Here is a 16,033-nt window from a genome sequence, read left to right as displayed (position 1 = left end):
AATAAGTTCAAAAAGCATGCATTCTGAGCGGAATCGCCTCTCCACAGATCTGTCCTGTGACTTCCAGGTTTGTCTCCATGGAGATATTCTATTAAAGGTCCTGTATTACACAAACTGAGGAAGCGACATTAGAACCGATCAGAGCAGTGCATTATGGGCCCTTTAATGCCACACTGTGGAACATCTCCATGGAGACGGCAGAGACAGGTGCTTCTGTGGAGGGTTGAGTTTTCTGTGGTTTTGTTAAACTGAACAAGTTCGACTGGGTCCTCTAGGATTTCAAGTCAAGATGATATTAATTATGTTTTTAATTTGTGTTTGTTTTTAATCTGAAAAACGATGTTTGAGAAATGAAACGTCAAAAGATCTGAAACCAGATGATTATGACTCTACATGTTTACAGACGGGCATTATGAAGTCCATGGGAGTTTCGTTGGGAGTTTCATTGGGAGTTTCTTTTGGAGTTTCGTTGGTCAAACTGTTTTATTCTGTTAAACTGTTTCTACGGCGTCACAGCCTGATTTCCCATTGATCCATTTTCCACATTCCTGACAAAGCCCATTGTTCCGTGACGTTCCCTGTTTGTCAGATTCCCAGGTGCTTCTGGACGTGCGGCGGGTGGCGGGAGACGACTCGTACCGTCCAGACGATCCCAGGGAGCTGTGCGGCCGCCTCTTCACCTCCTGCTACATGTCCAGTGAAAACTCCTCCACGGAAACGAGGAGCAGAGCCCACGAGCTGGCCCGGCAGATCGGCAGGTGAGACAATGTGACAGGTGAGACAATGTGACAGGTGAGCCACAACACGACAGGTGAGCCACAGCACGACAGGTGAGCCACAGCACGACAGGTGAGCCACAGCACGACAGGTGAGCCGCAGCACGACAGGTGAGCCACAGCACGACAGGTGAGCCACAGCACGACAGGTGAGCCACAGCACGACAGGTGAGCCGCGACACGACAGGTGAGCCACAGCACGACAGGTGAGCCACAGCACGACAGGTGAGCCACAGCACGACAGGTGAGCCACAGCACGACAGGTGAGCCGCGACATGAATAATAATAATCTGATGTGGCAGGTGCCCCCCGTCGAGCTCGCTGTCGTCTGATTGGTCTATATTGTGTTTTCTTTGAACCTTTTTTTCATTTCAAATGAAGGTTCTGTTTTGTTAAAGAAACCGTCTAAGATTTTGATTTAAAAGTTCATAAATTTTTCCTTTAATCGTCCACGGAAACAAAACTTTGGGTTTAAACATAAAAATATAAAACTGACTGTAGATTTAATCCATGTTCTGATGTTTCCTCCTCACAAACACCTGGAGTTGTGTTTGTTTCATTCTCACATGTTTGAGTCACTTTATTATTCGTCTGTAACATCTACAAAGATCAAAACGCTCTGTTCCACCTTGTGATGTCATCAAGTGGGAGTTTTAACTCCTCCTTTTACCTTTAGTTCAGTCGAGATAAGAGGCAACTCCAGGACTGAAATGATCCAAATGATTCTATAAATGAAGGTGTGTGGAGTTTAAAAACACAGTGGAGCACTTCCTGTGTCACCACATGATGACATCACAAGGTGGAACATTTACTTCACATGTTACTTCTGTTCATATTCAGAGTTTGGACCGTAACATAAATGTTCTTCTGTTTTTCCAGCACACATCTGAACATCAACATCGACCTGGCGGTGAAAGGCATTCTGGGGATTTTCTCCGCCGTCACCGGGATGTTTCCAAAGTTTAGAGCCAACGGAGGCGGCGACAGAGAGAACGTCGCCCTGCAGAACGTCCAGGTCAGAGGTCAACATTCAGGTCAGAGGTCAACGTTCAGTTTAATGTGAACTTGAAAACAACAGAACAGCCGTGATAGAACAGCTGTGTTAATAGAACAGTTTTAACAGCTGTGTTGTGTTTACAGTTGTGTTGTGTTCACAGTTGTGTTGTGTTCACAGTTGTGTTCACAGTTGTGTTGTGTTCACAGTTGTGTTGTGTTCACAGTTGTGTTCACAGTAGTGTTCACAGTTGTGTTTTTGTGTGTGTTGTTTCCTCACTCTCCTCGTGTCCAGGCTCGTGTTCGGATGGTTCTCTCGTACCTCTTCGCTCAGCTGAGCCTTTGGGCTCGGGGCAAACCTGGAGGACTCCTGGTGCTTGGGTCTGCAAATGTAGATGAAAGGTAAATAAAGGAACAGTATGTAACATTTTATTTTTTAATCTCATAAACTGGAGCTGTCTGTCCACATAAACATGTTCAAATCAAATATATTGTAATGATAAGAGTTTAATGCAGGTTTATTCTTAAAAACAAAAAACACTGGATATAACGACCCCTTTATTTATAATTTCATGTGTCCAATCAGAGCTCAGAATGAGCGTCACATGACTCATTTGTGTTGCAGGTTCAAAGCTGAAATCCAATTGTTTTAATCCTAAAATGTCTCTCTCTGATCTGATTGGTCATTAAACCCCCAGCACCTGCAGCCAATCAGGACTCAGAGCTGAGTCTGGAAATACAGAGATATATATGTACTAATATAAATACATAAATATAAACATATAAACAGCGTCTGTAAATCAAGATCTGAACATTAATAACAGACAAATCAGGTCCTTCTGTCCCCGAGGTCGCTCCTGTTAGCAACGCTGTCAATCAAACCTGTTGCTAATGCTAAGCGCCCACTTCCTGTTAAAAGGGAAGGGGCGTTACCTTCAACAGCCTCGCTCCTGATTGGCTCTTTGGTTGCTATGATACTAGTGATCTGAATTACAGATATGTAACTCTGCTCCAGATTAGCCGTTAAACTCCTCGATGTGCTTCATTTGAGCTGAAGTGACGTCAAACTCAGTCACTTCTTTACCGTCTGAGGCACTTTCCCTCCAAACCAAGTCATAACTAAACAGAACCATTTGCACTTTACACAGACTTTAATGGCAGTACAACTCGTCTCTATGGAGATGTTGCTACTTTGCCTGGAATGTTCCACAGTGTGGCATTAAACTTTTCTGTCATACATTTATTAAATTACAAGTGTTTTTATTGCTTAAAAATACCTCAATAAACATTTTGCAGTGTGGGAGCTCGCCTCTCCACAGATTTGGCCTGCTTCTATCTAGAAAGATGAGTTTAATGTAATTTTAGGCAAAGCCAAAACATCTCCATGGAGACGAGCAGACGGCAGACTCGACAACAGTGCAGTTTTAAACGTGTTGTATTTTTTCTGGCCTTCTTTCAGTCTGACTGGATATTTCACTAAGTACGATTGTTCCAGCGCCGACATCAACCCCATCGGAGGCATCAGTAAAACCGACCTGAAGGCCTTTCTGAAGTTCTGTGTGGACAGGTTTAAACTCACTGCTCTCACAAGGTAACACATGATGTAACAGACGTGATGTAACAGACGTGATGTAACAGACGTGGTGTAACAGACGCGACGTAACAGACGTGATGTAACAGACGTGATGTAACGCGGGGACGAAGTAACGCAGGCGCGACGTAACGCAGGCACGGCGTAACAGATGCAATGTAACACGGGCACGATGTAACACAGGAATAACGTAAAACAAATTATGTAAAACAGGAATAGTGTAACGCAAGAATAAGGTAACACAGAATAATGTAACACAGAATAATGTAACGCAGGAATAATGTACGGAATGTTTATTTTGTCAGTGTTACACGGTGAGACCTGCAGTCACACAAACATGGCGTCCTCAGTGTTGGAGACTTACAGTTGTACAAACATGGCGTCCTCAGTGTTAAAGAGTGAGACTTACGGTGGCACAAACATGGCGTCCTCAGTGTTATTTTGAAAGTGTCCTGTGATATCCCACTTTTCAGATCAGGGACGATGTCATGAATAAACATCTTTAAATCCATATTAATCTCTGTTGTAAGAACTTTAATAATGTTACGTGTGTTTAATCAGTTTGAGGAACATGGCCAAGATTTTTCAGCACAAAGAAATAAAAAGTCATGTATTAGTGGAGCGTGTGGATCTTTTGAGCAGCTGTTGGTGCCACCTAGTGGTGAAAGTGAAGCGTAGGTTACAGTTCCCTCAAACATCGACGTTTATTATCGTCTGCATCCACTTTATGCTGTTTACTGTTTACAGAGTCTGCAGGCAAAAGGTGAATGAAATATTAAATTAATGTAGTAGTAGAAGTAGTAGTAATAGTAGTAGTAGTGGCAGTTGTTCATATGTATTTATTTGAATTCGTCCATCTCTGGTAATAGTTGTACGTGCATCTATTTCCTTCTCCACAGCATCCTTGCGGCGCCCCCTACAGCTGAACTGGAGCCACTGATAGATGGACAGGTGTCTCAAACAGACGAGGTAAGACGACCAAAGCCTGGAGTTTAACAATGGTTTATAAATGTTTGTAACAATGGTTTATAAATGTTTTTAACAATGGTTTATAAATGTTTTTAACAATGGTTTATAAATGTTTTTAACAATGGTTTATAAATGTTTTTAACAATGGTTTATATATATCTGAGTTTTGTCTAACTTTTAAAACACTCTTGTTGCCAGGCGGACATGGGGATGACGTACTCAGAGCTGTCTGTGATTGGCCGACTGAGGAAGATCTCAAAGTGCGGTCCTTTCAGTATGTTCTGTAAACTCATCCACATGTGGAAGGACACGCTCTCACCAGCAGAGGTCAGTCAAGACCACATCAAATATGTGACGTGTTTAGGTCGTAGGTTTAACTCTCAAATGATTATGATAATATAAAAATATAGTTTGCTTCTGTTCTGACCAGTTACTTCCAACACGAGTCCTGATCAAACATTTGACCTGGAGGCTCTGGCGTCCGCTTGTTTCTATGGAGACGCGTTGGCGGACATTTTGTATTTAGTGTGTTAGTTCCGTTAAAACACATCCATCTTGTATTTATTAAATTCTAGATCTTTTCAAAGTTCAGAAAACCTTGAAAAACAGGCGTGCATGTTTTTGTTTTTGTTGAATTACTTGGTAACACTCGAGGAGAATCTGCGTGAACCTTCTCGGTTTAGGATTACAGGGCCACGTTTTTATTTATCGTACACTTTCAGTATTTTATTATTTAAAGTTTATAGAAGTAAATGATTCAATATTTAATCCGTCTGTTTGGTAAGTAAAGAAAATCAGTGCCACATTTACCTCCAGACTTGATTCTGTTGCAGCTTCTGTCCCACAGTCTCATCTGGTTTGTGCAGGTGTCTGACAAAGTGAAGCGCTTCTTCCGGATGTACTCCATAAACCGACACAAAATGTCCACCGTGACGCCGTCGTACCACGCCGAGGTCTACAGCCCCGACGACAACCGCTTTGACCTGCGCCAGATCCTCTACAACACTCGCTGGAGCTGGCAGTTTAGAGCCATCGACGCCCAGGTGTGTGTTTGTGTGTCTGTGTGTGTGTCTGTGTGTGTGTATATATGTTTGTGTGTGTGTATATATGTTTGTGTGTGTGTATATATGTTTGTGTCTTCTGTTCTCACCTGTGACCCTCCTCCCTCACCTGTGACCCCCTCACCTGTGACCCTCCTCCCTCACCTGTGACCCTCCCCCCTCACCTGTGACCCCCTCACCTGTGACCCTCCCCCCTCACCTGTGACCCTCCTCCCTCACCTGTGACCCTCCTCCCTCACCTGTGACCCTCCTCCCTCACCTGTGACCCTCCTCCCTCACCTGTGACCCCTCCCTCACCTGTGAAAGTGATTGTATGGATTTTAAACCTGTTTCTTGTCGTTTCTTCTCAGGTGTCTCAGATTTCTCCACAGGAGGATCCTCTGGAAGAATGAACCACAGTGTTAAAGCCTTTATATAAACATGAAACCTTTGACCTTTGACCTCTAAACACACAGCTCTGTTTGTGGGTGAGTGACAGTTTGACCTTTGACCTCCAAACACACAGCTCCGTGTTTGTGGGTGAGTGACAGTTTGACCTTTGACCTCCAAACACACAGCTCCGTGTTTGTGGGTGAGTGACAGTTTGACCTTTGACCTCCAAACACACAGCTCCGTGTTTGTGGGTGAGTGACAGTTTGACCTTTGACCTCCAAACACACAGCTCTGTGTTTGTGGGTGAGTGACAGTTTGAATGTTCAGGGGCTGTGGCTCGTCTCGATGTGGAGCCTCAGAGCCGCCGTCACATGGTCAGTCTGGACCTCACCCCCTGGACCTCACTCCCTCCATCGTGTGTTTTATAAAGAGGTCAGAGGTCAGTCTGGGCCTCACTCTCTGGACCTCACTCCTTCCGTTGCATCTCGAGTCAGAACCAAACAATCGTCCAATCAGATTTGTTTGTTTTTGTGTAACATTATGTTTCACAAATGGAAAAATCTGTACAAACACGTATCAGATGCCCTCCCCGTGTGTGTCAGACGCCCTCCCCGTGTGTCAGACGCCCTCCCCGTGTGTCAGATGCCCTCCCCGTGTGTGTCAGATGCCCTCCCCGTGTGTCAGATGCCCTCCCCGTGTGTCAGATGCCCTCCCCGTGTGTGTCAGATGCCCTCCCCGTGTGTGTCAGATGCCCTCCCTTTGTGTAAATCTGTACAAACTTGTTCTGATGTGATTCTTATTTTAGTTTTTCAGTTTTTCTGTCAGTTTTCCTCTTAAAGGTTCACTATGTAACTTTTCTGTGGGGGTTGTGCCTTGGGTTTGTGTTTAAAATACAAAAATAAATGTGACTCAGACGTGCGTTCTGTTTATTTAGAGACTTTATTTTACATATCAGACAAAGATAATATTAACTCAGATAAACAGTTTAATAAAAGTCTGCCTCCTGCAGGTTCACAAAGGTACTACACTCACATCTGACCCTGTGTCCAGTAAATGGACAGACCTGTGTCCAGAGGCTTGACCTGCACAGACACATACAGGTGTGTCCAGGACCTGCAGAGAGACAGACAGGTGTGTCCAGGACCTGCAGAGACACATACAGGTGTGTCCAGGACCTACAGAGACACATACAGGTGTGTCCAGGACCTGCAGAGAGACAGACAGGTGTCTCTCTCTCTCTTATGGACAGACCTGTGTCCAGATCCTCCAGACTCTGTCCCTGAGCTGCAGAGGCTGCACTAGCTCTGAGTCCTGATGCTGGGGTTTAGTGACCAATCAGATCAGAGACATTTTAGGTTTAAAATAACTGGATTTCAGTGCCAAGACTTTTGACCTTTGAAAAGACACAGTATATAGTTTTGAATAGTTCTTCCTGTGCTCATGTCCATCTCTGTGAAGCCCTTGTCCTTTAGAATGTTCTGAAACCTGCTGTTCTGTTGTGTTCAGTCTGAAGTCGTGTTAGAACTGAGTTAAATGTCAGAATGGCGTCACGAACAGGATCCTCCTCCATTCATCCTGTTGGTGGTGCCATTGTGTGAAGGAGCTGCTGCAGATGTTCAGATGTGATGACGTCGGACACAGAGGCTCTGGAGTTTATTCAGCCTCTGGATCTGCACATACACAGACTGTACTTACTGCATGTGGAGTTTGAGTTTGTGGTTTGTTCAGTACAGACACGAGTGTGAGGCTGATGTCTGCAGTTTGTCTTTGAGAGGAAATAACAGAAAAGAAATCTCTGCTCAAATCAAGTCCAAATAAAACCAACATTTCCAAAGTGATTTTTGTACAGATTTGTTGTATTTACACAGAGGAGGGTGAGTCTGTGCGACACAGAGACACTGAGGAGCCATGAGTCCAGAGCCAAAACCCAGGGATCAGAGTGTGAGTGAAGGTGGTGTTGAAGGTGTAGAGGTGGGTCAGTTGGTCAGAGGAGACTGTGTAGAAGGACAGAGAGCCAGCAGGACAGTCCACAAACACTGCGACTGTCCCAGAAGAGGAGGAGCGGGGCTGAAGGAGGGGGGTTAGTTTTTTATTATGATGAACAGAGAAACCATCTTCAGAACACTCCAGACTCCAGGACTGAGCATTGTGTCCAAACAAACTCTCATAACTCTTTCCTTTCCTTCTGATTCTTCTGTAAGACACTGAAATATAAACCTCTCCACTCCACTGGACCTCCCAGTAACAGCGACCAGTCAGACCAGTGGAACACAGGATCTGAGCCAAGTGGTCAAATCTGTCCTGATGATCTGGATACGGCTGCTCCTCTGTCACATGTGTCACCTTCTTGTTGTTGTCAGACAGTTTGAGTTTTCTGTGAGCTGTGTTTGGATCCAGAGTGAGATCACAGAAATCTGATGGAGAGAAGACACAACACAGCAGCAGTTAGTCCCATGTGGAGACACACATTTAATTATAGTTTAATATGAGTCAATCTATTCATGAAAGATTTAAAGTCCATTATTTATGATGATTTTATTTGTGAATCATGTCTTATATTTGGCTCATGTTTCTTTTGCTTCAGCTCTATATTTCCTCTATATTTCCTTTAGTTTCAGCCTCACATCTGTGTGTCTCTGTGTTTCAGGAGCTTGTTCACAGCTTCTGTCCTTTTGCCAGTGTTTGTGTGTCTGTTGTTGTTCTAGTGATGAGGAGGAGGCAGCAGAGGAGCTCAGAGGAGAACAGGGGATTGGTTTAAATCCACTGTCTCCAGAAGAAGAATGAAGATCACTGTTGTGTTTGAGCTGAAACATGAGTGCAGTCGTGGACACAGCTCTGGACTAACTGCTGTTAATAAATTACTGTTTTGGTTCTTTTTGGTTGTGGATTTGTAACTGTTCAGGACAGAGGTTTTACTGTTTCTTATAAAACAACAAACATCAAATACTGAGTAATATTAAACACAACTGTTTAAGTATTTATTTTATACTCACTCTTCCAGGGGCAGACGGTTAACCAGTGAAGACCTGCAGGCTCCAGCCTGAAGGACAGAGGGACATTAAAGAGGCTCATTAAAGCTTCACATGTGACCTGAGAAAAGGACTGAGTCTGTTTAGTACAAGTGTGTGTGTGTGTGTGTGTGTGTGTGTGTGTGAGAGAGAGACTACACACACTGTTGTACAGAGCGACAGAGACAAGTCTGAGCTCCATCTGAGTTTTTAAATGATCCACAAAGGAATCAGTGAGAAACAGACGCTAAAGTCAAACCCAGAGAATAAATAAGTGAATATGTGTGTGTATATGTGTGTGTGTGCGGGGAGTTAGTCATGGAGTTTTCATCTCTGTAATGTGTGGTCAGGTGGACACACACACACACATATACACACACCCCAACATACACACCCCAACGCGTGGTCAGGTGGACACACACACATACACACTGTAATGCGTGGTCGTGGTCAGGCGGACACACACATATACACAGACACACTGTAACGTGTGGTCGTGGTCAGGTGGACACACACACACACACATACACATACACACTGTGGTCGTGGTCAGGCGGAGGGCGCTCGTTACAGCCATTAACATCTGGGACAGAACAAGAACACGACTTGTAGATTTACACTGATACAAACTGAGACCAGGAGAAGGACCAGGTCTAAACCCAAGATCCAGGACTCAGCCGAACCCAGTCCTCACACCTCTGTCTATAAGGCTCAACAGGAACCGTACACAGGTATAAATATAACTACTACTACTGCTACTACTACTACTACTACTACTGCTACTACTACTGCTACTACTACTGCTGCTACTACTACTACTACTACTACTGCTACTACTACTACTGAACTTTGTGCCAGTGTTTGATTCTTGTGAGGTCCAGTAATTACACAGATATGAACCATGAACCAGGTCCAACATGTGGACCAATGCAGGTGGAGCTGGGAGTCGCCTGAGGGTTGGTGGTTCCTCTGCCTTTGTGCCTAAAGGCCTCACCTCCAGTGTGCTGCTGTGTGTGTGCCAGACAGGAGGGGGCGCTCTCACCTGACACACAGCAGGGGGCGCTGGTCCTGTAGAGCGGTCAGGAGCTCGGCTGAGGGTCCTGGATGGTTGTAGCTCAGGTCTAACTCTCTCAGGTGGGAGGGGGCGGAGCTCAGAGCTGAGGCCAGAGCAGCCCCGCCCCTCTGTGAGACCAGACATCCAGACAACCTAAAGACACAGCATTACACTCATGTGGACACAAGGGGGCAGAGTGCATCATGGGAGCACCTCACCTGAGCGTCTCCAGTCTGCAGGAGGCGCTCTTCAGTCCAGAACACAGCAGCTCCACTCCTGAGTCCTGGAGGTCGTTGTGACTGAGGTCCAGGTGTGTGAGACTGGAGGAGCTGAGGACTGAGGCCAGAGCTTCACAGCTTCTCTCTGACAGGTCACAGCTGCTCAGTCTGGAGAGAGAAAACAGTGTTTATGTAGAAGTTGAATCAAACCATCCTCTGTTAAACAAATGTTACTCACAGAGCTTTGTTGGAGGCCTTGACCACAGGCAGCAGCCTCAGGAGAGCCTCCTCTGAAGCACAGTATTTCTTCAGCTCAAACTGGTCCAGATCTTCTTCTGATGACAGTAAGATGAAGGCCAGAGCTGAGCACTGAGCAGGAGACAGTCCACCTTCAGACAGACATCCTAAACTGAGGTACTGTTGGACCTGCTCCACCAGAGAACGATCATTCAGTTCATTCAGACAGTGGAGCAGGTTGATGCTCCTCTCCAAAGACAAATGCTCACTCAGCCTCTTCTTGATGTACTTAGCTGTTTTCTGATTGGTTGGGGAGCTACTTCCTGTCTGTGTCAGCAGACCTTGTAGAAGGCTCTGATTGGTTGACAGTGACAGACCCAGGAGGAAGCAGATGAGCAGGTCCAGGTGTCCATTTGGACTCTGTAAGGCCTGGTCCACAGCTGTCTGGTGAAGGTGCTTTAGTTTTCTTTTCACATTGAACTTTGTACACCTCTGTGTTTTCTCTGACAGCAGGTTGATCCCTGTGTTGATGAAGGTCTGATGGACGTGAAGAGCAGCCAGAAACTCCTGCACACTCAGATGGATGAAGAAGTAGACCTTGTCCTGGTACAGACCTGGCTCCTCTCTAAAGACCTGTGTGAACACTCCAGAGTACACTGAGGCCGCTACAGCGTCCAGTCCACACTCCCTCAGGTCACACTCGTAGAAGATCAGGTTTCCTTTCTGCAGCTGCTCAAAGGCCAGTTTTCCCAGAGACTCCACCATCTTCCTGGTCTCTGGACTCCAGTGTGGGTCTGTCTCAGATCCTCCTTCATACTTGATGTTCTTGACTTTGGCCTGAACCACCAGGAAGTGGATGTACATCTGAGTCAGGGTCTTGGGCAGCTCTCCTCTCTCTCTGCTGTTCAACAAATGCTCCAGGACTGTGGCAGCGATCCAGCAGAAGATTGGCATGTGGCACATGATGTGGAGGCTTCTGGACGTCTTTATGTGGGAGATGATTGCGTCGGCCTCTTCTCTGAACCTCTTCCTGAAGTACTGCTCCTTCTGTGGGTCGGTGAATCCTCTGACCTCTGTCACCATGGAGACGCACTCAGCAGGGATCTGATTGGCCGCCGCAGGTCGTGTGGTTATCCAGAGGCGAGCGGAGGGAAGCAGACTCCCCCTGATGAGGTTTACCAGCAGCACGTGCAGTGAGGTGGACTCTGTGGGGTCGGTCAGGGCCTTGGTCTTGGTGAAGTCCAGAGGAAGTCTGCACTCGTCCAGACCGTCAAAGATGAAGAGCACCTGGAGGTCTTCAAAGCTGCAGAGTTCTGTTTGTGTTTGACTAAAGAAGTGATGAACAAGTGTCAACAAGCTGAAGCTTCTCTCCTTCAGCACATTGAGTGCTCTGAAAGTGAACGGGAACAGCAGCTGTATGTCCTGGTTGGCTTTGCCTTCAGCCCAGTCCAGACTGAACTTCTGAGTGAGCACTGTTTTCCCGATGCCAGCCACTCCCTTTGTCAGCACTGTTCTGATTGGTCCATGTGTGTGAGCTGGGCCTTTAAACATGTCTTCACATGTGATGGGTGTCTCTGCTGGGTATGGTTTCCTGGAGGCTGTTTCCATGTGTCTGACCTCATGTTCCTGGTTGACCTCTGAAGACCCTCCCTCTGTGATGTAGAGCTCTGTGTAGATCTGATTCAGAAGGGTGGGGTTTCCTGCTTTAGTGATGCCCTCAAACACACACTCAAACTTCTGCTGCAGGTTAGACTTCAGTTTACGCTGATAAACTCCAGAATAACTCCCTGAATGAAGACAACAGATACAGGCCTGAGTCTCAGAGAATATAAAACGACTGTGAGAACCTTGTTAAATGTGTTAAATGGTCCTACTGCTCCTCAGACACTCAGCCAGTTCCTCCTGCTTCATCCTCCTCAGGAAGTTCAGTGTGATCTTCAGAACAGCCTCACTGCTGCTCCTCTGCTCTTCATCCTCCTCTGGCTCTAAGAACTCTGGGTAATCTGTACTCAGAACCTTGTGGATCTTCTTCAGCTCCTTCTGGACAAAAGTGAAGATGTCCTCCTCCAGAAGCTGAACAGACACATTATAAACAACACAAACACAGTCAGTGTCAGATCTGTGTGGAACAAGTTCTCATTCATCTGAACATTTACAAACTTTAGTGACAGACCTTAAATATGGAGTCCAGCTGTGTCTGATGGTGCTGACCACTGGAGACCTCTGGACCCTGCTGCTCCACTCTGTGAGAGAGACTCATCAAACACTTATGTTCAGTTCAATCGTTTTATTCAATGGAAACTCACGGCTCTGTTGAAAATTCATGTGGACGTCCCATAGACCAGTCACTCCTGAGGGACTCACAGATGGGACCAGGTTCAGACGGAGGATGTTTCTGGTGGATCCTGAGACACAGAAGAAAACACACTTCAGTCACAGTAAAACACCTGGGACTGTTATGACTCAGGTCTGAAACTTCTACAAAGTGTGAGGCCCTCACCACAGACAGTGCCACAGTTTGAACAAAGAAACATTTTACAATATTTTCTCTTTCATTATTCCTGTAAATTAATTCTATAATTAACATGTTATTTTAAACCTCAAAGTTGTTCCTGTCCAGACTCTGGTCCAGGCCTGACAGTGACACTGAATGTAATGGATGTTTGACAAACCTTTTCACTCTTAAAATCCTTCAGTGTCTGTGTTTAAATGCACTTAAAATCTGATCATAATCTGATTTCTGCAGTTGTCAGATTATTGACATGTGACCTCCTGTGTTCTGTGGATGTAAACACAGTCAAGATCTGATCTGTGGCTCAGACTCACTGTGGACCAGGCTCCTGTTTAAAATCAATCAGTCGTCCAATAGAGCGTTCACTCTCCAGCGCCGCCCTGCTGGTGGTGGGCGGGGCTGCGTCTGGTCTCTCTCTAATCCGTGCTCAGTCCAGAGTCCTACAGAATGACATCACACTGTTTAGCCCCGCCCACTGCTCACATGGTTCATCTCATGTCGTTTTGTCAAATACCTCCATAAAGACACTTTCAAATCAAAATGTAAAGGACGAGACGCCAAAAGAGCGAAACATTTATGAAATACGACTGTACAATGACATTTTCCCATTGAGAAGAAATCACAAAAGCACAAAATCACTTCAAACAAACAGTAATCAGAACTCAGCCTTTGCATCTGTTTTATAAAGACATGAATCACAAAAGGCACAGTGCACATATGAGACTGTAGAGGCCAGGCCTGTGCCACAAAGTCACCAGGTTAGAAATGTGTTTGGTGTTTCTGACACGTGTTTCCTAAAAATGAGCTCGACTGAATCAAAAAAGATTCACTTCAAACGCCCTTTATGTCCCTGCACTCCCTCAACACGCCAAAACACTGCTCCTCCCACAAATGAAACACCTGCTGCACTAATGACCTTTAACAGGCCCGGGCGAGGCCCGGGCGGGGCCCGGCTGAGGCCCGGCTGAGGCCCGGCTGAGGCCCGGCTGAGGCCCGGCTGAGGCCCGGCTGAGGCCCGGCTGAGGCCCGGCTGAGGCCCGGCTGAGGCCCGGCTGAGGCCAGGGCGGGGCCCGGGCTTATCAAAATATGTAACCAGTGCCCCCTAGAGGCTGGAGGTGCATTTTGAAACATAAACATTGACTTATTAACATGATCTGAACCAAAAATGAGAGAAGACGTTATCAACGAGTTCTATTAAAAACACAGACAAAACATAGTTTGATCTGAAGAAAAAATAAATAATAATTATTAAAACTATTCAAAATAAAAACATGAAATATCAAACAGTGGAAGTTTAGAGCAGAAAAACTACACTGCAATTAAACAAACACATCACAACAAATATAAGAAGAAACTATGAGGAGTAAAAGACACACGTCCATAGATCTGATATGGACATGTGCTCTATGTAGTTAAATATATTTAACATAAGAGAAATATCAGAACAGAAACACTTTAACACTGTTGTTCCTGTTTAAGGATGTTGCTGCTACAGAAGAGACAAACCTAAAAACATAAACACTCATGATTCTGTCCAGTTCATCTGCAGCAGCGAGTCCTTCCTCTTCAAGTTTGAAACATACAGTAAGTTTAGATAAAGCACTGGGCTCTCAAACTGTGACATAACGACATAACAAGACCAGGAAATAAACCAGGAAATAAACCAGGAAATAAACCAGGACCAACTCGGGTTTAAACTAAATCTGTACCAAACCTAAAGACCAAAGTCTACCAGACCTAAGGACTAAACCAGGACTAAACCAGGACTAAACCAGGACTAAACCAGGACTAAATTCAGTGTTAAATAAAATCAAACTAGTGAAACCTGAGTGGATCCAAAGAGTCCAAAGTGTGTCAGAGAAAAAGCACCTAACTGAAGGAAGTAGATTATTGTGTTTTGTTCCTGACTCAGAGCTGCTCCTCTATTGGCTGCTGTCCAGGTGGGCGGGGCTTCACACAGATGAGTGACAGGAGCTGCCCCTGAGCTCTGTGTCTGTGCAGGCCTCATTCTGATCAGGACTAAACCAGGACTAAACCAGGACTAAACCAGGACTAAACCAGGACTGAACAAAGACTAAACCAGGACTAAACCAGGACTAAAGACAAACTCTCCATGATCTTTTTACTGCTCCAAACTTCATCCAAGTCCATTTCTCCATAACCACAGTATCCTTAGTGTGGGAGGAAGACGAGAGCGTCACTCCATCCTTATGTCAAACATCCAGCCAAACGTCCAAAAGAAAATCACACGTCTCCTCATCAAACACTTTGAAAAGATTCATCATCCAGGACGAGGGACGACCATGAAATACACACCAGAGACATTTGGACTGTCAGCTGCAGTAATAAAGTGTCATCAGTCATAGTATGAGTAGTAGTAGCAGTAGTATTAGTAGTAGTAGCAGTAGTATGAGTAGTAGTAGCAGTAGTATGAGTAGTAGTAGCAGTAGTATTAGTAGTAGTAGCAGTAATATTAGTAGTAGTAGCAGTAGTATTAGTAGTAGTAGCAGTAGTATGAGTGCAGACCCGGGTCACTTTGCGTGACTCGGTGCAGACTCTGGTCACTGTGCCGTGACTCGGTGCAGACTCTGGTCACTTTGCCGTGACTCGGTGCAGAGTCTGGTCACTTTGCCGTGACTCGGTGCAGACTCTGGTCACTTTGCCGTGACTCGGTGCAGACCCAGGTCACTTTGCTGTGACTGGGTGCAGACTCGGGTCACTTTGTTGTGACTCGGTGCAGACTCGGGTCACTTTGTTGTGACTCGGTGCAGACTCGGGTCACTTTGCTGTGACTCGGTGCAGACTCTGGTCACTTTGCTGTGACTGGGTGCAGACTCGGGTCACTTTGCTGTGACTCGGTGCAGACTCTGGTCACTTTGCTGTGACTGGGTGCAGACTCGGGTCACTTTGCCGTGACTCGGTGCAGACTCTGGTCACTTTGCCGTGACTCGGTGCAGACTCTGGTCACTTTGCCGTGACTCGGTGCAGACTCTGGTCACTTTGCTGTGACTGGGTGCAGACTCGGGTCACTTTGTTGTGACTCGGTGCAGACTCTGGTCACTTTGTTGTGACTCGGTGCAGACTCTGGTCACTTTGCTGTGACTGGGTGCAGACTCGGGTCACTTTGTTGTGACTCGGTGCAGACTCGGGTCACTTTGCTGTGACTCGGTGCAGACTCGGGTCACTTTGTTGTGACTCGGTGCAGACTCTGGTCACTTTGCTGTGACTCGGTGCAGACTCTG

The 16,033-nt window shown here is 45.8% G+C and overlaps 2 protein-coding genes across 2 annotated transcripts in view; one reads left to right on the top strand and one right to left on the bottom strand.

Moving 5' to 3' along the window:
* The window catches only part of nadsyn1 (NAD synthetase 1), a 31,171-nt gene extending 25,389 nt beyond the window's left edge, over nucleotides 1-5,782 (top strand). The window contains exons 14-21 of the mRNA XM_033986525.2: nucleotides 590-758; nucleotides 1,656-1,791; nucleotides 2,065-2,171; nucleotides 3,229-3,360; nucleotides 4,260-4,329; nucleotides 4,528-4,656; nucleotides 5,196-5,372; nucleotides 5,741-5,782. Of these exons, the coding sequence (XP_033842416.2) occupies nucleotides 590-758; nucleotides 1,656-1,791; nucleotides 2,065-2,171; nucleotides 3,229-3,360; nucleotides 4,260-4,329; nucleotides 4,528-4,656; nucleotides 5,196-5,372; nucleotides 5,741-5,782 (962 nt within the window). The remainder of the gene's footprint in view (nucleotides 1-589; nucleotides 759-1,655; nucleotides 1,792-2,064; nucleotides 2,172-3,228; nucleotides 3,361-4,259; nucleotides 4,330-4,527; nucleotides 4,657-5,195; nucleotides 5,373-5,740) is intronic.
* Nucleotides 5,783-6,699: 917 nt separating this feature from the next.
* Nucleotides 6,700-14,677, bottom strand: LOC117388941 (protein NLRC3-like). The gene is made up of 10 exons (XM_055229200.1): nucleotides 14,617-14,677; nucleotides 13,106-13,231; nucleotides 12,586-12,684; nucleotides 12,453-12,522; nucleotides 12,154-12,352; nucleotides 10,281-12,066; nucleotides 10,043-10,210; nucleotides 9,813-9,977; nucleotides 8,756-8,802; nucleotides 6,700-8,176 (listed from the first exon to the last, which is right to left on the bottom strand). The coding sequence occupies exons 3-10, from the start codon at nucleotides 12,615-12,617 to the stop codon at nucleotides 7,623-7,625; spliced, it is 3,021 nt and encodes a 1,006-aa protein (XP_055085175.1). The 5' UTR covers nucleotides 12,618-12,684; nucleotides 13,106-13,231; nucleotides 14,617-14,677; the 3' UTR covers nucleotides 6,700-7,622.
* Nucleotides 14,678-16,033: the final 1,356 nt, after the last annotated feature.

This window comes from Periophthalmus magnuspinnatus, chromosome 3, assembly GCF_009829125.3.
Source record: "Periophthalmus magnuspinnatus isolate fPerMag1 chromosome 3, fPerMag1.2.pri, whole genome shotgun sequence".
Lineage (NCBI taxonomy): Eukaryota > Metazoa > Chordata > Actinopteri > Gobiiformes > Gobiidae > Periophthalmus > Periophthalmus magnuspinnatus.
The sequence above is the reverse complement of the archived record's forward strand: the minus strand, read 5'-3'. Positions and strand labels throughout refer to the sequence as shown.

Coding starts and splice junctions, on each gene's coding strand:
- LOC117388941 (XM_055229200.1), bottom strand. CDS start 12,617: ATGGGACGTCCACATGAATTTTCAACAGAGCC. Junction 12,067..12,153: donor GGCTGAGTGTCTGAGGAGCA/GTAGGACCATTT, acceptor GTCTTCATTCAG/GGAGTTATTCTGGAGTTTAT. Junction 8,803..9,812: donor CGCCCCCTGCTGTGTGTCAG/GTGAGAGCGCCC, acceptor TCTGTCCTTCAG/GCTGGAGCCTGCAGGTCTTC.